The sequence below is a fragment of the Aythya fuligula genome, chromosome Z (assembly GCF_009819795.1).
Source record: "Aythya fuligula isolate bAytFul2 chromosome Z, bAytFul2.pri, whole genome shotgun sequence".
Classification (NCBI taxonomy): Eukaryota; Metazoa; Chordata; class Aves; order Anseriformes; family Anatidae; genus Aythya; species Aythya fuligula.
Genome location: NC_045593.1, coordinates 54,243,983 through 54,261,125, shown reverse-complemented (window position 1 = coordinate 54,261,125; position 17,143 = coordinate 54,243,983). Strand labels below are relative to the sequence as shown.

At 44.2% G+C, this 17,143-nt stretch overlaps 1 protein-coding gene across 3 annotated transcripts; it reads left to right on the top strand.

The window, feature by feature from the left end:
• Window positions 1-536: 536 nt before the first annotated feature.
• Window positions 537-13,413, top strand: FUT10 (fucosyltransferase 10). Of its 3 annotated transcripts, none has more exons than XM_032206590.1 (5): window positions 537-695; window positions 2,322-2,534; window positions 5,033-5,315; window positions 9,096-9,931; window positions 12,200-13,413. In XM_032206590.1, the coding sequence occupies exons 2-5, from the start codon at window positions 2,454-2,456 to the stop codon at window positions 12,368-12,370; spliced, it is 1,371 nt and encodes a 456-aa protein (XP_032062481.1). In that variant the 5' UTR covers window positions 537-695; window positions 2,322-2,453; the 3' UTR covers window positions 12,371-13,413. The 3 variants fall into 3 exon arrangements, with proteins under 3 accessions (XP_032062481.1, XP_032062480.1, XP_032062479.1); XM_032206589.1 differs by having other exon boundaries at window positions 2,325-2,534; window positions 11,743-12,259; XM_032206588.1 differs by having other exon boundaries at window positions 11,743-12,259.
• The last annotated feature ends 3,730 nt before the right edge of the window (window positions 13,414-17,143 follow it).

Genomic DNA, 17,143 nt, shown 5'->3' with positions numbered 1-17,143 from the left:
CAGGGCCGGCCAGCAGGCACTTGAGTGCTTCCCAACTTCCATGACGCATTTTTTTTTTTTTTTTTTTTTTCTGACAACCGTCTGGCTTGGCGCAGTGGAGCTAAGCCCTCTCGAAGAGAGCACCGGATAAAATAATGGCACTGTTGTAAAGACGAAACAAAACAGAACAAGCAGGAAAAAAAAAAAAAAAAAACAAAACAGCAAGAAGCACAGCTAGGCTAACAGTTAGAGAAATCAGTGTCGGGAATAGACTTTTTAATTATTTTTTATCATTTTATTTTATTTTTATTTCGGCGGGAGGAGCAGCCGGGAGCGGCAGCGCGCCCGGTGCCATCGGCCCGCCGCGTTTCCTCTGCAGAGCCCTCGGGACCCCGGGGGGAGCCGATCCCCCCAGGCCCTCCCCGAGCCCCCCGGGTGGCCGCAGGGAGCTGGGGGAGCTTTGGAGGAGGAGGAGGAAGGAAGGAGGAAGGGGGAAGGCGCGGATCCGCGCCGCCCCTCCGCGGGGCCCCGAGCAGCGCCCGCCTCCCGCTCCCCTCCCCAAGTGGATGCTCGAACTGAAAGTGAAAAATAGCAAAACAAACAAACAAACAAACAAAAAAACCCAAACACACACAAAATAATCATCAAACAACAACAACAAAACAGACCCAAGAGCACGGGGCCGGTGGCACATCGGGCGGGATGGATTTTTGCGGGTAAGTAGGGAAGCAGCCCGCCGGGCCGGAGGATGCTGGAGCCCGAGGGAGCTGGGGGGGAAGACACGGGGCTGCAGCCCCCTGGGAGGGGTACAGGACGGGCTGAGAGCCGGGCAGGGAAAGCGGGGTGCACAGGGAAAGCGGCTGGGTGCGGGGGGAAGGCAGCGAGGCAGGGCTGGGAGCAGAGGTGGCGGGGGCACCCGGTGGGAAGTTTGGGAGGGTGTGCGGGGGGCTGCTCCGCTGCACGGCACACCAGGATGTGGTGAGCTGTCCTGCTCTCTCCCCAGGTCCTTACTTATGCCCCTCTGCTCGGCAGGAGCGAGGTGGGAAGGCTCTGCGAGGTCTGCTCTGCTGGCCAGGCTGGGGCAGGACAGAGCCTGGCGTGGGCCACCACCAGCCCCCCGCTGGGTGTGAGCACCGGGTTTGGGCACTGCAGGTGAAAGAGAGAAGCTGTGACCCCCCTGCCTGACCCTGGGCACACCCGTGCTGTGCAGTTCCCCCTCTGGAAGAATACCGAAACCCAGGAGGATTGCTGCATTTTTACCCAGGCAGGGAGTGAGGGGGGCATTCAGTGTGCTATCAGAGCCTTCCTTTTCCATGCATAGGGTAAGATGTATGCTGTTAAATACACTGTTCTTCCCCCCCGAGTGGCTGAGTACACTTTCAATAATACGCTTGCAATCAGAGTTCAGCCCCTTCCACTCCTGATGCCCTACTTTGGCTGTAATGCAGGAAGGTACAGTGGATAGAAGACTTTGAAACTTGGTTTCAAAGGCACTGAGCTGTCAGCATCAGGCTGTAGTACCCAGACAAAGCCTTCAGAAGCAGCTGTCCCACGCAGAGCAGAACTCAGCAGTGCTGTTTCATGTGAGGCTTTGGTGAAGAGGCTCCTCAGGTGGTTGATGCAAAGGGATTTACTCATGTTGCAGTGGAAGCAGGACCAGCCTTTGGACTCTATCTGCTACCTCCACAGAGGGAGGGGGCAGGCAGTAACTGTGGGACCCATCCCTCTGAAAGATTTTTGGAGCTCCATGACTGGGATGCGGGAGGTAGCTGATAGGAACACACACATGGAGGGAAAGCAATCACATATGCCTTTTTGTAGAAAACTAGACTAAAGTTCTGGTTTTCTCTCATCTTATTTATCTTATTTTTCCTCTTTTTTTTTTTTTTTTTTGAATCTGAAGCTGGAATTTGTGCCTATTCTGGTTGTCAGGTGCTGGGATTTTCACTCAGTAACATCCATCATGCAGCAAAATGGTCTGGGAAAAATAAAAAAAAGTGTGTCAGGGAAGGGGAAGAGTCATTCGAGGTTGTTTGAGAGGCAGACCAGCATGGATATAGATTGCCAGAGAAGGGGAATTTGTTAAACCTAAACTGTTCTAGCCCTGGAGAGAGATATGTGGAGAGTTGATGTGTGGCCCTGCTTTGAAAGGAGCCCAAGTCCAGGCTGGGCAGTGTGTGTGTGAGTGCTACTTTGTGCAGACCGCTTTCTGGTCTAGCTAAGGGTTAGCCTGTCTCAAAACATTGTTCTGGCACCTGCAGAAAGCTACAGGTAGACATCAAGTTAATCACCAAGGTCAAGGATCGCTCTTTGTTGATGTTTTACCCTTTTTTTTTTGGCAGCAGTCACCATGAAGAGGAGTAAGGACGGAGTGGGACAGCACTGTGGCAAGGGCTGAAGACTTTCAACAAGCTGGCCTGCCTGATGCCTAGCTCTATCTGTCCGTGGGTGCCCTGCGGGCCTAACAGTGCAGCATGATCAGGACGAGGAGGAAGAAACTGTGGGCATCTTGTTTCTGCTTTGCAGCCGCCTTTTTCCTCGTGGTGACATTCCAGGTACTGGGGAAAAAGGGCAGGGGATATGCGTGTTGTTGTACTCAGCATGTGACACAAAATTTGGCAAATTGAGAGAGAGATCATAAAAGGCAAAAGATGTGCTTGGTACAAGCTTGCTGTGAGAGGAATATTTGAAGAAGGTCTGTCAACTCTGTTAGGGTAGTGGTAGCAGCTCCGTAAGTGACATTACACAGAGGATGGCTTTCGTGCACAGCTCCTCAGCTGCTGGAGGAGCTCCTCACAGGTCGTGTACCAGACCATCCCATGTTGCATTGCCTCTATCCTGTGCTGGTTTCCCAGTCCCCTCAAGGCCATGAGTTTGACCTGATGAGGCTGGGAGGCAAGGCTGGACCCATTCCAGGCAAATGTGGCAGCCTTACCTGGAAAACCTGGGCAGTCCTGACTCAAAGGCTGTGCTTAGCATTAGGAAGTCCAGTAGCTGGTCAATAATAAAAAAAAAGGAATGATAGGAAAATCAGCATGGAGGCCTATTAATTTACAGTAGGTGCAGTCCAGCCTAGCTTTTCATCAGAAGAAAACAACTTTTACATAGATTGAATCAGCTGTGGCTGGCAGCTGTGGGACTTACAGAAACTTCAGACATGAGAAGTGCATGATCTGCCCCAGGGATGTCTCCATACCAGTTGTGCTCTGAACTGAGGCTCTTGTTCAGACTGGTACCTCAGGTAACAGCCAGTGGATCCAGCATATGGATTTCTGAAGCTCTCCCAGGCCAGCTGCTTGCTCTGAATGGGAATGACTTTGTGGGGGCAGCTGTTGTCACTTTTGGTTCTGTGCCCCTAAGCTGGGCATCCAAAGTTTGATATGGCTGCCCTAGTGTGGGAGCAATGCTAGCAAATCTTTAGGAGCTTTACTGGCAGGTTTTGTGACTGCACTGCACCTCCACAGCTAAGCAGGTTCAGATTTGAGATTTTCATCTGACAAGTTCACTGCACAGTGACACTCGGTGCCTGGCTGCTGGGACTGCTGCAGCATGTGAGCTGTGGGTATAGATGGGATGTATCAATTCCCAGGAGTTCAGAGAAAGCTGCTAGAAATTCTGAACAAGTACACAGATTCCTTGAATTCTGCTAGGGCCAATTTTGGAAGCAGAAAAAGAGTATGTTCCTGGAGAAACCTGGACATGAAGTAGCTATAGACTTATCAGAGTTATATTGCTGCATTTGCATCTCACCACACTGCTAGACAAATAATGCTTGTCCCCAGCTAGTATCTTGTCCACTTGCCAATGTGGGAGTGTTTTCTGTATTTTTCTGTGCAGCTGCACTTTGCACAGCCTCCTGTGTGTGCTGTCCCAGTGTCCTGTGTTGCACAGAGCCTATTTAGTTTACTTACAATCAGTGTATTTTACTAGACAGTAAGAGTGAATGACATAGCAAACAGTGAAATGAATGTGTGCGGTAATGCTATCAGGGAAGATAAATGTTTTCAACCAACTTAATGTAAACAACGCTCTCCTGCTTTCCAATATCCTCCTTCAGAGCCATCCAAAAAGTGGAAATGCTGTGAGCCAAAGCTGTCTGGTGGGTATGAGTTCCCCCATCGCTCTTGCAGCTGTTCTTAGGGTGGTACTAGGCTCTGCCTGTGCAGATGCACACAGAAAAAGCCGTTTGCGTGGCGGCAGGAAGGTCTTCGCCCCACAGAAGCTAAGGGTGGTTTCTGTGTATCCCACAGCACCACCTACCAGCACCATTTCTGTCTCTTCACCAACTCTCCCTCAGCAGACTTCTCTGCCCCAGGACACTTTTATGAAAGGTACAACCTGTAGAAAAGGGTGGTGGCTTCACGGGCACCTGAACTAGTGAAGCCTGACTTTCTGAGGATTTCTGTCTCATGACTGATGGCAGGCCCTGTTAGAGGTTCTCCTATGGTTGGAAATCTTGTAAGGTTCCTCTCAGGGTTTCTGATCTGTACACGATGGTTTGCACAGTCAGGTCTTTTACATCTCTGCATACAGGTGGGATTTTTCTCTTGTGCTTGGCCAACAAGTTGTATTTAGGTTTTCTTTAAGACCTGTCTGACTGATATATCCAGTCATTGGTTTAAAAATCAATCAGGGTGGGCACAGATGACCACGCAGAGACATGAAGACCTTATGGCTTTTTTTTTTTTTTTTTTTTTTTTTTTAACAGCACATTTCCAGAATAAACCTTGCTACTGGAGGGCTGTCTTCTCTTTTATGCTTTTTCCAGAGAGAAAGCAGAATTTGTCATCTTAAATTTTGTCTGACATGGCCATATCTCAGTACAGAAATTTAGTTTTTGCCTCCACCTTACCTATTCATATTGAAGTACTCCCTATTCTGACATAAATCACCTGGACAATGGCTGCAATCAGTGAAGTGCATCCACTTCCTTGATTGACAGAAACTTCATGGAGGCTTACATAGTCCTTGATGTCTGAACTCTAAATTACCATGCAAAAGTCCCGGCTAATGGCAGTGATGTGCTGTGATATGTATGCTTTTTCCCCTGAAGGTTGTCACTGAACTGAGCGATTCAGAGAATAAGGCGGCAGTAGTCTCCAGTTTACACAGTGGTCCACTGAAGCCTGAGGAGAGACGTGATCTCCAGTTTAAGAACGAACTTGACAGCAACTTCAGGACAGAGTCTGATGCAAACCATTACCCCATCCTGCTCTGGTGGTCTCCCCTGACTGGAGATACAGGGAGACTGGGTCAATGTGGAGAGGATGTTTGCTTCTTTACTATCAACAAGACCTACCAGCACAATCAGATGACAAGAGCTTTTCTGTTCTATGGTAAGGAGCTGTTTCTTTCTAAAGGAGAAACTTTCCCTCCTGTCCAGCTCTTTTCCTTTAGAGATTAAATATTCTAGGTGGAAATCAGGAGCAGGAAGCTTACACAGCTCACTTTGTTAAACTTTGCCTGATGCTGAATCTATCATCACAGGCCCAGAGACCTCTGCAAAAGGACTCTGAGGAGTGACCATGCACATCTGTGGGATGACTGTTGTCTTGCCTCATGCTGCTTTCCTGTCACATGTGCTCCCTGTTTATGGGAGAAAAGATAATTTCCTGTAGCTGCCAAGTCATGAAAAGACAGTCTGAGATCAGGACATTTTTTTTTCCCCAGTCTTTTGGCTTATCACCCCCAGCAGAGGTCCTGCAAGGCCTTTGTCACACTTGTGCAAGACTTTTGTCTTAAGATAATGCCCTCACTGGTAACTGTGCAACTGCCCTGCTGCATGTGCCAAGAGATTGCTAGCAGCCTGTAAATGGAAAGCACTGAAAGAAGTGCATTGATTCTGCTCAAGGAACAGCAGCTAGTGCAACATGCTGAGCTGCTCTGGCTCTGCTGCCTAAGAAACTTCTCACTACTTGTGCTGTAAAAACAAAACACAAAAGAGTCATCTTTATTTTGTTAATTTCTTCCCCCCACACCATAGCTTTGAAGATGAAAAGAGAACTTCAGTTGGAAAAATAAAGACAATAAATTTCTGTGATTGGTAGGTTCAGCCCCTTTGTCTGAAAACAAAACAAAACAAAACAGAGTCCTGAATTTTCATTCACTTGTTCAAGACACAGGTGAACTGGAAATAAGGGCTTTTAATGTGGTTGTTAACAGTAAACTAAAAACTTCTCATCAGTAATCTTTTCAGAGTGCCAAGTAGGTCAGCATTGTCTGTTGCTAATATAGTGGTCAAGCATGAAGGCAAAGGAATAACAGTGAGGGAATGAGAACTTGACCTAATTAAACACAAGGAAAGCTAGGTTTGCACCATGTGAAAGTTGTGAAGTCTGGTGCTTTTGGTCTCTGGCAACAATTCTCTTTGCCTGCTTCAGCATTAAAAGAACTACTACTGTTCATTTTTGACAGGTTTGTGGACATGATTACTTATTTTCAAAGGGTTATTTATACTGGGCAAAAGACCTTCCCTGTAGTTTTTCTTTTTCTAGTGATGCTGTCTTTGCACTGCATATAAAGGCAAATGTCAACATATGCAAAAATGTTACTTGTTTTTAAACCATGATAAATGATCTCACAATGCTAGAGTCTGCAGAGACAAAGGACATAGGTAGGGGTTGACATAGGTCATCTCTCCTCTGGAAGTGAGCCATGGCACCCACTTGCTCGATTTTGTCTCTACCTTTGGAGTAGTCTCCAAATTAGTCTCCAAAATCTACCTTTTCAACATCACATACTCCACAGAGTTTTGCTTGTAGCATGAGCTGCCGATGCTGTTGCTTCTGAGGAAAACTGCATCAGCAAGAGCTGGATCTGATGTAGAGGGAGATGCTCTGCTTTTCTGCACCAGAGAGTTGAGTCCTTGGAGTATGAATCCCAAATGAAAGATGTCTCCTAAGATACAGAACTTCTCCCGAGAGCATCTGTCATTTGTTCCTGCACTTTGCCACACATCTGAGATTTTCTAATTAGTAGTTTGCAAGTTGAAATTGCTTGTAATTACAGTCTTGCTGTGCTTTCCTTATCCCTTCATAAGCTCATTAATTTCCTTCAGCTCACAGGGTGGGCAACATGCTGGTGGTATCTTCTCTTCAATGCTCAAAATCTTTTTGTCTGCTTTCTGGATGGAGATTGATTAAGTGTTATATTAGAATCAGCCAATTTGGTGTGCTTTTATCTATTGTGCTGTTTTCTTTAATTTTCTCTGTGCCTAATTCTTTCTTTGTTTAATAAGTTTTACACATTATGCTTCAATCCCTCTCTCACCCCTTTTCTTGTGTCATTCTTTTCTGCGTTTACCTTCTCTCTCCCCTGCTGTGCTACCTCTTTGAGGTAACTCTTGCAAGAGGCAAAGCTGAACAGCTATGGTTTCAATCCACAGCCTTTCATTATTGTCTATGTACACTGCAGCTTCTCTTCTGGACATCTCTTAAAACAAGGTGTTTTCAAAACCAGATAGACTGCGTAAGAATTTGATTCATTCTCATTCTTCTTCACCTTATTTCATCGCTACCACACAACAAAAACAAAGAAAGCAAACAGCTTTTGTTTGTTTGTTTGTTTGTTTTCAGTGAGCGGCACAGCACTTCATCCTCTTAGTGTTTGGGGCTTGGGACCACACTTCAGAGGAAAACAGAATGTCAAATTCTTAGTGGTCTTAAAAAACTAACAAGCAAACAAACAAACAATACACCTGATGCTCTTTGAAGGATCATTCTTTATAAGAGGTTTTTATACAACTGGCAGATATCATCCATCTTCACTGCTGTAGTGTAATCTTCTATTGGTTTTACAAGGTCACCCTTGGAGTCATCTTGGCAGGCTTATGCAGCTACAGAGATCATTGGGCATTTCTTTTTTTTTTTTTTTTAATTTTATATATTAGTTTTTAGGTGAAAGCTCTTTGTTACTTTTACTAACTTTCTCTATTCCCCTTCCCCCCTCCCTCCCCTCTGTGGTTTGAGATCAAGGGTAGAACATAGAATGAAAGATCATGAGTAAGGTGGAGATGGTAGAATAACTTCTTCAAAGAAAAGGGGTTTGTGTTGTTTTCAAAACCAGTTTTTCCTTTTATTTATTTATTTTTGTTTGTTTATGAACCTCACATGCTTGACAGAACAGGTTAAAAGTTTCATATGTTCAGTGCTGGTACTCAAGTCAAAACCAAATATAGTTCTAAGAGAATGAGGAAGTGTCTTGGCACAGATTCGTCAGCTTTGCATTTAATCTGAAAAAAGGCTAGACATCTGAGTGTAGTACAGCACTACTGAAGGGGAAAAAAGGTTCTGATTCATGACTTGGTATTTTGAATTCAGGTTTGCACAGACCAGCCTCTGCTAAAAGGTTTCTAGGTTTCTCCACGGTTTTCCTAAATTGTGTGGGGGGCTCACTCTCCTTCCAGAAAAGTGCAAGCAGCTGCAGTGGTCTGCTTTCAGCATTTAGGCATAGTTCTTTCTCTACTTTTGCCACTAGATTGAGGAGCCATCTTTTGCCAAAGGCTGTTTCCTTTATGTATCTGGTAGGCAGCTGTGATACATCATCTCTAAATTTTCACTTTGATAAACTAAATAGATTGGCTTCCAAAGTTTCTATAATAAAATGTCTTTCCAAGACTTCAAGTCATTCTTACAATTTTTCTCCTTAACTGATCCAATATTTTAGCAGCTTTTTTTGTTGTTTTGGTACTAGAATCAAATTCATCCCTGCAGTGACCATTTCCCTCTCATTATAGACAGAGGAAATGCCATCTGTTCCCTTATTTACATAGCCAGGGGATTATTAAGCATCTTATTAGTCTCCCTTCAGTGCAGTAAAATACAAAATAGGGAGGCTTTGAAATGAGAGGCCTTTAAACTAACATGACCTGAATGTAAAACATTTTTAACGTTAACTACTGATCCCCCGTCTCTAGATTCTTCTGCTGCCAAATTTGCTTCTATCTGTCATCACATTCCTTTGTCTTTGCATGAATTACTCTCTTTGTTGCGCAGCCTTGTAATGTCATAAATGCAGTGCTGGAGGGCTGATATTAAATTAAAATCGAATTTCTGTATATTGCACTTGGGTGACATGACAGGGGAAGGCCAGACTAAACACTATTTGCTTTTGTCTAGGCACTGACTTCAGTATAGACAGCCTACCACTCCCTCGAAAAGACCACCATGACTGGGCCCTTTTCCATGAAGAGTCACCAAAAAACAACTACAAACTCTTCCACGAACCAACTATCACCTTATTCAACCACACCGCGACCTTCAGCCGTCATTCTCACCTACCGCTGACCACTCAGTACCTTGAGGGTGTGGAGGTCCTCAAGTCCTTGAGGCACATGATCCCACTGCAAATGAAGAACAGCCTGAGGAAGCAGCTTGCACCACTCGTGTACGTGCAGTCTGACTGCAACCCTCCTTCTGACCGGGACAGCTACGTGCGTGAGCTGATGTGCCACATCGAAGTCGACTCTTATGGGGAATGTCTGCACAACAGAGACCTTCCCCAGCATCTCAGAAATCCAGCTGCCATGGATGACAGGAACTTCTTTAAAATACTGGCACAATACAAGTTCATTCTTGCGTTTGAAAATGCTATCTGTGAAGATTACATCACTGAAAAGCTCTGGCGGCCACTGAAGCTGGGAGTGGTACCAGTGTACTTTGGGTCTCCCAGCATTGTAGACTGGCTTCCCAGCAACAAGAGCGCAATCTTGGTATCTAGTTTTTCACACCCTAGGGAGCTGGCCCACTATATCAAAACACTAGACAAAAATGATCAAGAATATGAGGCCTTCCTGGAATGGAAACTGAAAGGTGACATTTCCAATCCAAGGCTGCTTACAGCGATGAAGGAGCGCAAATGGGGAGTGCAAGATATCACCCAGGACAATTACATTGACACATTTGAGTGCATGGTGTGTAACAGAGTGTGGGAAAACATCAGGAGGGAAGAAAAGGTACTTGTGACTTTCTGTCTCGTGGGGGCTTTAAAATGGCCATAGGTTCAGATTTGCCAGAGGAATTTTGATTATCAGATTTCTGGCCAGCCTACAATCACTGGTATCACAGTGTAATTGGGTTGTGCAACCTCATGCCAAAAGGTGTTGGCAGAAGGTGTGAGTACATGGCCAGGGCATGTGTTCTTTGTACTGCTACAGTACTGGCACTCATGCATAGTGACTGGTGAGCTGGTGGTCATCTCAACAAAAAGCTTGAATTGTTCAGGGAGGAGGTTTTTATTCGGCTACAGTGAGGAGCCTGACTTCCTGACTTGCTTTAGAAGACCACCCTGAAGGCTACCAAACACTGGAACATATTGCCCAGAGAGGCTGTGGGATCTCTGCCCTTAGAGGCTTTTAAGATTCACTTGATTAGATCTGATCAGACCTGCTTGGAGCAGGGGACTGGACTAGATGATTCCTGAAGGTCCCTCCTGATTTAAATACTCTGTGATTTTCTGGGTCTGTGTATATGTGGATGCATGCAAGCCTTTAGCAAAAAAGTGTCATTTTCTTTGGCCATATTTAGTGACTAAACATTGAAATATTGATGTTTAAGACAGGTTGTGCATTAGCGAGAGGAACTGGACCTGTTTCTCCAGGTCTAAATCTGTTGGAAGTTACACTGATAGAGACCAGCTGGAAATGGCTGTGGTATCTGGAAGCCCAGCAATGAGGGCCCACCAGACTTGTAAGGTTGTCAGCTGTGGTACCAGGAGCATATTTCAGAGCCACCATGATCTGTTCAGTCTCCTGAGGCTGATAGTTGTGGATTGGGCTGGTAGAAACACAGCATTACTTGTAACAGTTGTTACAAAATGAAGTTAGAAACTCACACCACATGCACCTCTGAGTTAGTGAATACTCATTTTAATTACCATATTTCTTTAAGGTTTCTAGGTTTAGGTACCAAGAACCATTTTTTTTTCTCTTCATGGGCTCCATTATCAGCATAGATGGAGAAACAAACAAACAAACAAATGAACAAACAAACAAACAAACAAACAAACAACCTTTTTGTGCCCAGTAATGGAACTGACTAATGGCTATAATACCCTAGAGTTGTCCTATACCTATTAGGCCCTATTTTTACAGGTGACAATATGAGCAGTACATTAAGTAGTCAGCTAGTAGAAAGGATACAAAGAAAGCATTAGAATCTGTTGGGGTGAACTGAAGTGATGGGGAGTGCAAACCATTAGGCATTTACATTACATTTAGCCAAGCTGTCCTAGATGAATCCAGTGCAAATCTAGACAGTCGTCCTCTCCTTAAATTTGGAATAAAACCATGGAAAGGTATAAAAGGGATGAGATACAGAGATTCCTTTCGCATGCTTTTGTGACTCTCCAGTCAAGCAGACTATGAAGACCAGTCTGCTTTCCTTGTCAGATTCATAGCTTGTCTTTTTCTCATTAAAATTATCTCATGAAATGTGTGCATATTTAACATGAATTATATTAACATATAATGATGAAAGTAGAACTTGTTTCCTTAGAATTTCAGATTGGCTTAGCTGATGCTGCCTGTTTGCAGCCAGATCTGATATGAGATTCTGGCTCTTGTCAGCATTATTGCCCTTCCTCCAAGCAACTCATGGAGAGCTTCCCCTCGGACATCCACAGGGACATGGCTAGAGCCTATGGTGGGAGGGCAAATTCACTGACATGCTTTAATAGTTTTTTTTTTTTTTTTTTTTTTTTTTTTTTTTTAATATATCTGCATCGGTCCCTAAATAATCCTTTCCTTCTATTTCTCTCCATTGCCAGGGATGGCTACCTCAGAGGTGGAGTGCTCAGGTTAACCATCTGAGCTGCCCCAAACCCGAGGCTTTCTCATTCTTATCTTCCAACCCTGGCCGGAATTCCCTGCAGGAGATGTGGATAGCAAGTTTTGAGCAATCCAAGAAGGAAGCCTGGGCACTGAGACAGCTGGTGGAAAGGAACAGGAATTTTACATCTCAAGAATTTTGGATGCTTGTATTCAAAGAATAAATACACCAGCCTGTAAAACAAAGTGACCTTCTTAGAGGAATCTACAGAATTTTCTTTTTGCAGGTGGCCTTATTGTATGTAGGATTGTAGACCACAGGAAGTAGACCTATAAGACTGAATTTAGTATGCTTAGTGCACAAGGAGTATAAGGAATGCTAAGAAGAAGAATCACCCTACTGGTTGATAGGAATATGCGTGTGTACGCTAATTGTCATTAATTCATGTGTTTTAGCATTGCAGCACAAGTTTATCAAGGTTCTCCGGGCCCAGCGTCAAGCACAGATCTAGTCATTGTGAGGTGAGTGGATCTCCCTCCATCTTTAGGTATGTGCCTGAGTTCATAGCCTCAGGACCCCTTTCTTCCCCAGTCCAGGATCCTCTTTTGCTGCATTGGTATCCATGAGTTGGAGAGCAGATGATGCCATTACACTGCTACAGCTTCTGTGCTGCTTTGGATGTAGAGAAAAGATTGGGACGGTGTCCCTGGCTAGTTGTTTGTTATCAATTTCCCTGGCATCAGCAGATTTAGCAGGGACTTGGCGAGCTTTGTGTCCTGACACTGAATGCCAATGTAAAGTGCATTAGTACTTGGCATAGGAAAGCACCATCTGTTAGTGTCCAGGGACAGATTGAATGAAAAACGTGCTGGCTCAGATTTATCCACCATCTTCTGCTAAAAATAAGCAGAACACATGAATATCTCCACTCCACAGAAATAGGGCTGGCCTCAATATCACTTCCCTTCTTGCCTTTCTGATGATAGACTAATTTTTTATCATATATAAACATGGAATTATGGCTTTTAAAAGTCAGGGATAAAACTGAAAACTGGTGCTGAAAAGTATTTAAAAAGCACAAGGAAAAGTAGGCAAACAACCTACATGTTTTAACATGGAGAACCCCAAATTACTTTACCTGACAAAAAATAATAAATAATTGGTGATATTGGTCATCACTTGCCAAAGGACATACCTTTACATGATGTACAAACTATTACATTTTTCATCCCAAGTTCTTCCAACTTCAGTCTGTGGAGGAGTGGAGGAGTCCAATTCCACAGGAGTTGCACAATGGCATTATTTGTGTGGAGCCATTCAGATGAGGGAGAAACATTCATATGATGATGTGGAAAATAAAACTACTAATGAAGTTCTTCACATCACTGGAAAGGCAGATTTTCACATCTCTGATCATTTCCATGCAATTGTTCTGTGTAGCAGGCTATGTTAAGACTGCTGCCAAGCTGCTTTGTGAATGGGTAGCAATGAGAGAGGAAGTGAATAGTATTTACACCATGAAATTCAGGTGCAAAATTCACTTACCTTGGGAAAATTTTCTTGCCTGAAATTTCCTCACCAAATAACTGCTGAATTCTTAGTTACTTTTCAATCTAGCAGAAGGAAGCATTTTTGTGGCTACAAAGCATACAGCACTGGACTTTGTTTATATGAGCACATAGTTATTTTTGAATAGCAAAACAGTCTCACTGAAATCTCTTCTATTGTTTTGCCAGTGCGGCACACAGAACCTTAAGACGCAGACATGTCTTAAACTCTTTCCCCATTGGTCTACAATACAAGTAATAATAATCCCTAGAAATAAAGCAGGCCATCAAGAATGTGGTGTTAACAATAGACATAGAGGCTTTCTTCAGTCAGGACCTAGAATTGAATATAAAGCCTACGGCGTTCTCAAAGGGAACTGATGTATTCCATCCCATCACCAAGAATTTCTGCTTCTCCTCCCCAGATGGCACAGAACATCTGCAGAATGAGGGACTATCTTCTTGTGTCTTGTTCTGCTGTGCCAAAAATCTCAAGCCAGGTTGTTTAAAGACCTCAGACTTGTTTAAAAACAAATTAAATTAAGATCTGTTTTTTTTTTTTTTTTAATTATTATTTTTATTTTATTTTATTTTATTTTATTTTATTTTATTTTATTTTATTTTATTTTATTTTATTTTATTTTATTTTATTTTATTTTATTTTATTTTATTTTATTTTATTTTTATTTCCCTGGTGGAATGTGAGACCCTGAGGTTCCTGAGCAATCTGCTAGGTGTGATATAAAATTGAGGCATATTTATCTCAAAGAGTCTAAGATACATTATCCCTGATTTTACCTTTGTGGAGTGGGAAGAAAATTAATACTGAATAACTGGTTTACAACTCAAATTCTCAAATTCAAAGTGATTAGTAGCAGGTGTTTCAGAAGATGTAACATCTTCATCCACTACTATATGCAGAAGAAAGACAAGTCCCCTGATTGGCTCAGGGTGCACTGTGGTATAATTGCCACTCATCCTCTCAGGGTTCTCTCATGATGCAGCCTTTCTAAAGGGTAAGCATAAACTCTTGGCTTCCACAGGCTAGTTCAGAGCAACATAAATTTGGCCCTTGGTTTTAATCACCCTGTACAGCCTCTTCTCCTATGGTAGGTGGAAGGAAGTTTTAGTGATCACCCTAGAATATGTGAATATATCATGGCAATGATTTCTACAGGCTAATCAAGTGTAAGACAGACTTTCCATGAATTTTAAGTCAATCTCTTTTCTCCCCCTACTGCCCTGAGAAAGAATAATCAAAAGCAGCTGTCCAGTCTCTCTCTCTCTCTTTTATTTTTCTTCCAGCTGATTTGCTAGCCTTCCTGTCATGCGCAGATTTGTAATTGTAGCCAGGACGGGACAGCAGTCTACAGCAGTCCTGGCATGGTTAGGAGAGCCTGGGTAATGAGGCAGCTTTAGATACCAGCTTTGGACATGATCTTCCTTCTTCCTCTCCTGAAGGGAAATCAGAATTGGGGCACAGATGAATGGGAGCAGGGCTTGCTTTCACCCTTTCTGCTGCTCTCCCGTGGCCTCTCTGCTTGTAGCTTCCTCCTTTTACCAGCTCCTCTGGGTATACCTGCATCCTCCTAACTCCTATCATCCATGACATCTGGTTGTGCAGGGAGAGAATACACAGGGATTTTTACCTTTTACTGCAGACTTTTACTACATTTAATCATTTCTCTTCCACAGTGCCAGAGGTCTGAGCCTCCTCCCTTTTCCCTGCAGAGTTTGGCTGCCTGTGCTTAAGGCCAGGTCAGACCCAGTGTGGTGATAACATGGTGTCAGGCTTCAGGGAAGCAGCTACGATAAGCATGAGAAGGAGCTGGGAGAAACCTCAGCTGGGACCTGTCCCACTAAAGAGCTGATTTTGGTGTGGGGCCCTTGTCAAGGCACCTGCCTGGGCTGTGCTGTACCATGCCCATATCTGGCCACCTTGCTGACCCTGACCCATACACTCATTTTCAGTCTCAGTCTTGACCTGCCTTGTCTTTGTGGAGCTAGTGGACAATTACTGTGCTGTGGCCAACCCTCCCAGCATAACCACACCTGGCCTGCATGCCCTGCCATGATGCAGCATCCCCTCTGTCTCCATGGGGAAGATGCTCTATGTGTGGTATGGCTGCCCTCTGCTCCCAGTGGATATTTACTTCCAACAGCCAGGGACCTTTTCGCCAACTACTGTGAGTGGGAAAAGTGCCCCTGGTCCTACCATCACAAGGCTTCCTTAAACTTCCTAAGAGTTGCTTCACATCCTTGGTGAGCTGGACCTCAGCAGATGCCCCTGCAGAAACACACGTGTTGGTCAGTCCCTTGACTTCTACCTGCAAAACCTTGGCAGCCCCATCCCCTGCCGCACAGCAGTGCCAAGCAATCTGGCCCATCCTTTGCCTGTTGTGCTTTGCTTTCTCCTTGCCTTCCTCGGCTGTCCTCCAACCCCTGCAGCACCCCAGGGTGCACACACCACATCACTGTGATCCCAAGCATGAGCAGGCCTCAGACCCAGAATTTCCTCTCTCCTGTGAACTCTGACCACTCAATAAGTTTTTCTCAGATTTTTTCTTTTTTTTTCTTTTCTTTTTTTTTTTTTTTTTTCCTGCCCTTCAAAAATGTCATTAGCACTGACACTAGCCAGCCTACTTGCTTTGTTTCATTTCCTTTACAAGGCTTGGTGGGGTGGGGGTGTTAATGCAGGTGGGAGCAGATCATATGAGATTGCTGCACTGAGCATACATTAGGGAAACAATGGAGTATTCACCTCGGAGAATGAGCAGCAAGCCAACAACTAGGAAAGCAATTGGAGAAATGAAACATAAGGAGCACTTTGACTGTGTTCATTTCAATGCAAGACAGGTCTTGATCCTATGCTGTGGGTGCACAACTATGCATTGTGATCTTCAGAGGTCAAACCCTAGCTTTCCTCCCTCATTCAGCATTTTGCTGAGAGACAAAGCCAAACGCTTGCTTGTGGCAGGCACTAATGAAAGCCAAAGAACTTGATGCCAGTAAAGCACATTTGCAAAGTGTGTGATAGTCTGTTTTGTCGGCGGCATGGTCCCAGCCTAACACAAAATACAATGTGGGTTGTGGTGTGCTTCTACAGAAGAGTGTGCAATCACTGCATGTGCAAAAGGTGAATGTGGGAAGCATAATACTGCCACATACAGCACAGTTCTGCAGACTGTCCAGAAAAACAGACTGGGGAAAAAGTAAGCTCTCTCTGTGCAATTAATGCAAAGGGAGAGCACATCTGAATTACTCCTCACATGAGCATTTTTTCCAGCAAGGAGTATGGAAGGCCAGGTAAGGTGGGGTGGTGTGAATGTATGCTGCTGTGTTGTGCTGGCTGGCAGTCCGAGTTAATTGTTTTTAAACAATTGTTTTATAGTATCATAGAATCATCCAGGTTGGAAAAGACATCTAAGGTCATCTAGTCCAAAGTCTGAGACCTTCTTTTTAGTTTCTCCTAGTTTCTCCTGAACTCAGGGTAATTAAATTAATTATTAAAAACCTACAGCCATTTGCTGAGCTCTTGGCTGCCAGGCGTTGGAAAATGATGGGGCATAGAGACAGCTGTTCTGCATGTAATCAATGAAAAATCTTGAAAGCAAGCTTATTTAATATAGGTACACCTATTCCACTGGGAAAACTCACCTGAAGATTATCAAGTGTGCAACTAGTATTTTTAAAAACTGCTTGCTTGCTCTAAAACATTATGGGAAGTTGGGACACCACCAAGCCCAAGAGACCCCATCCCTTTTATATCCCCAGACCCATCCCAAAACCACACACAGAGACAAATACACTGAATGGTTACCTTCTTCTCAACCTTCCCTTCAGCTGCTGTCC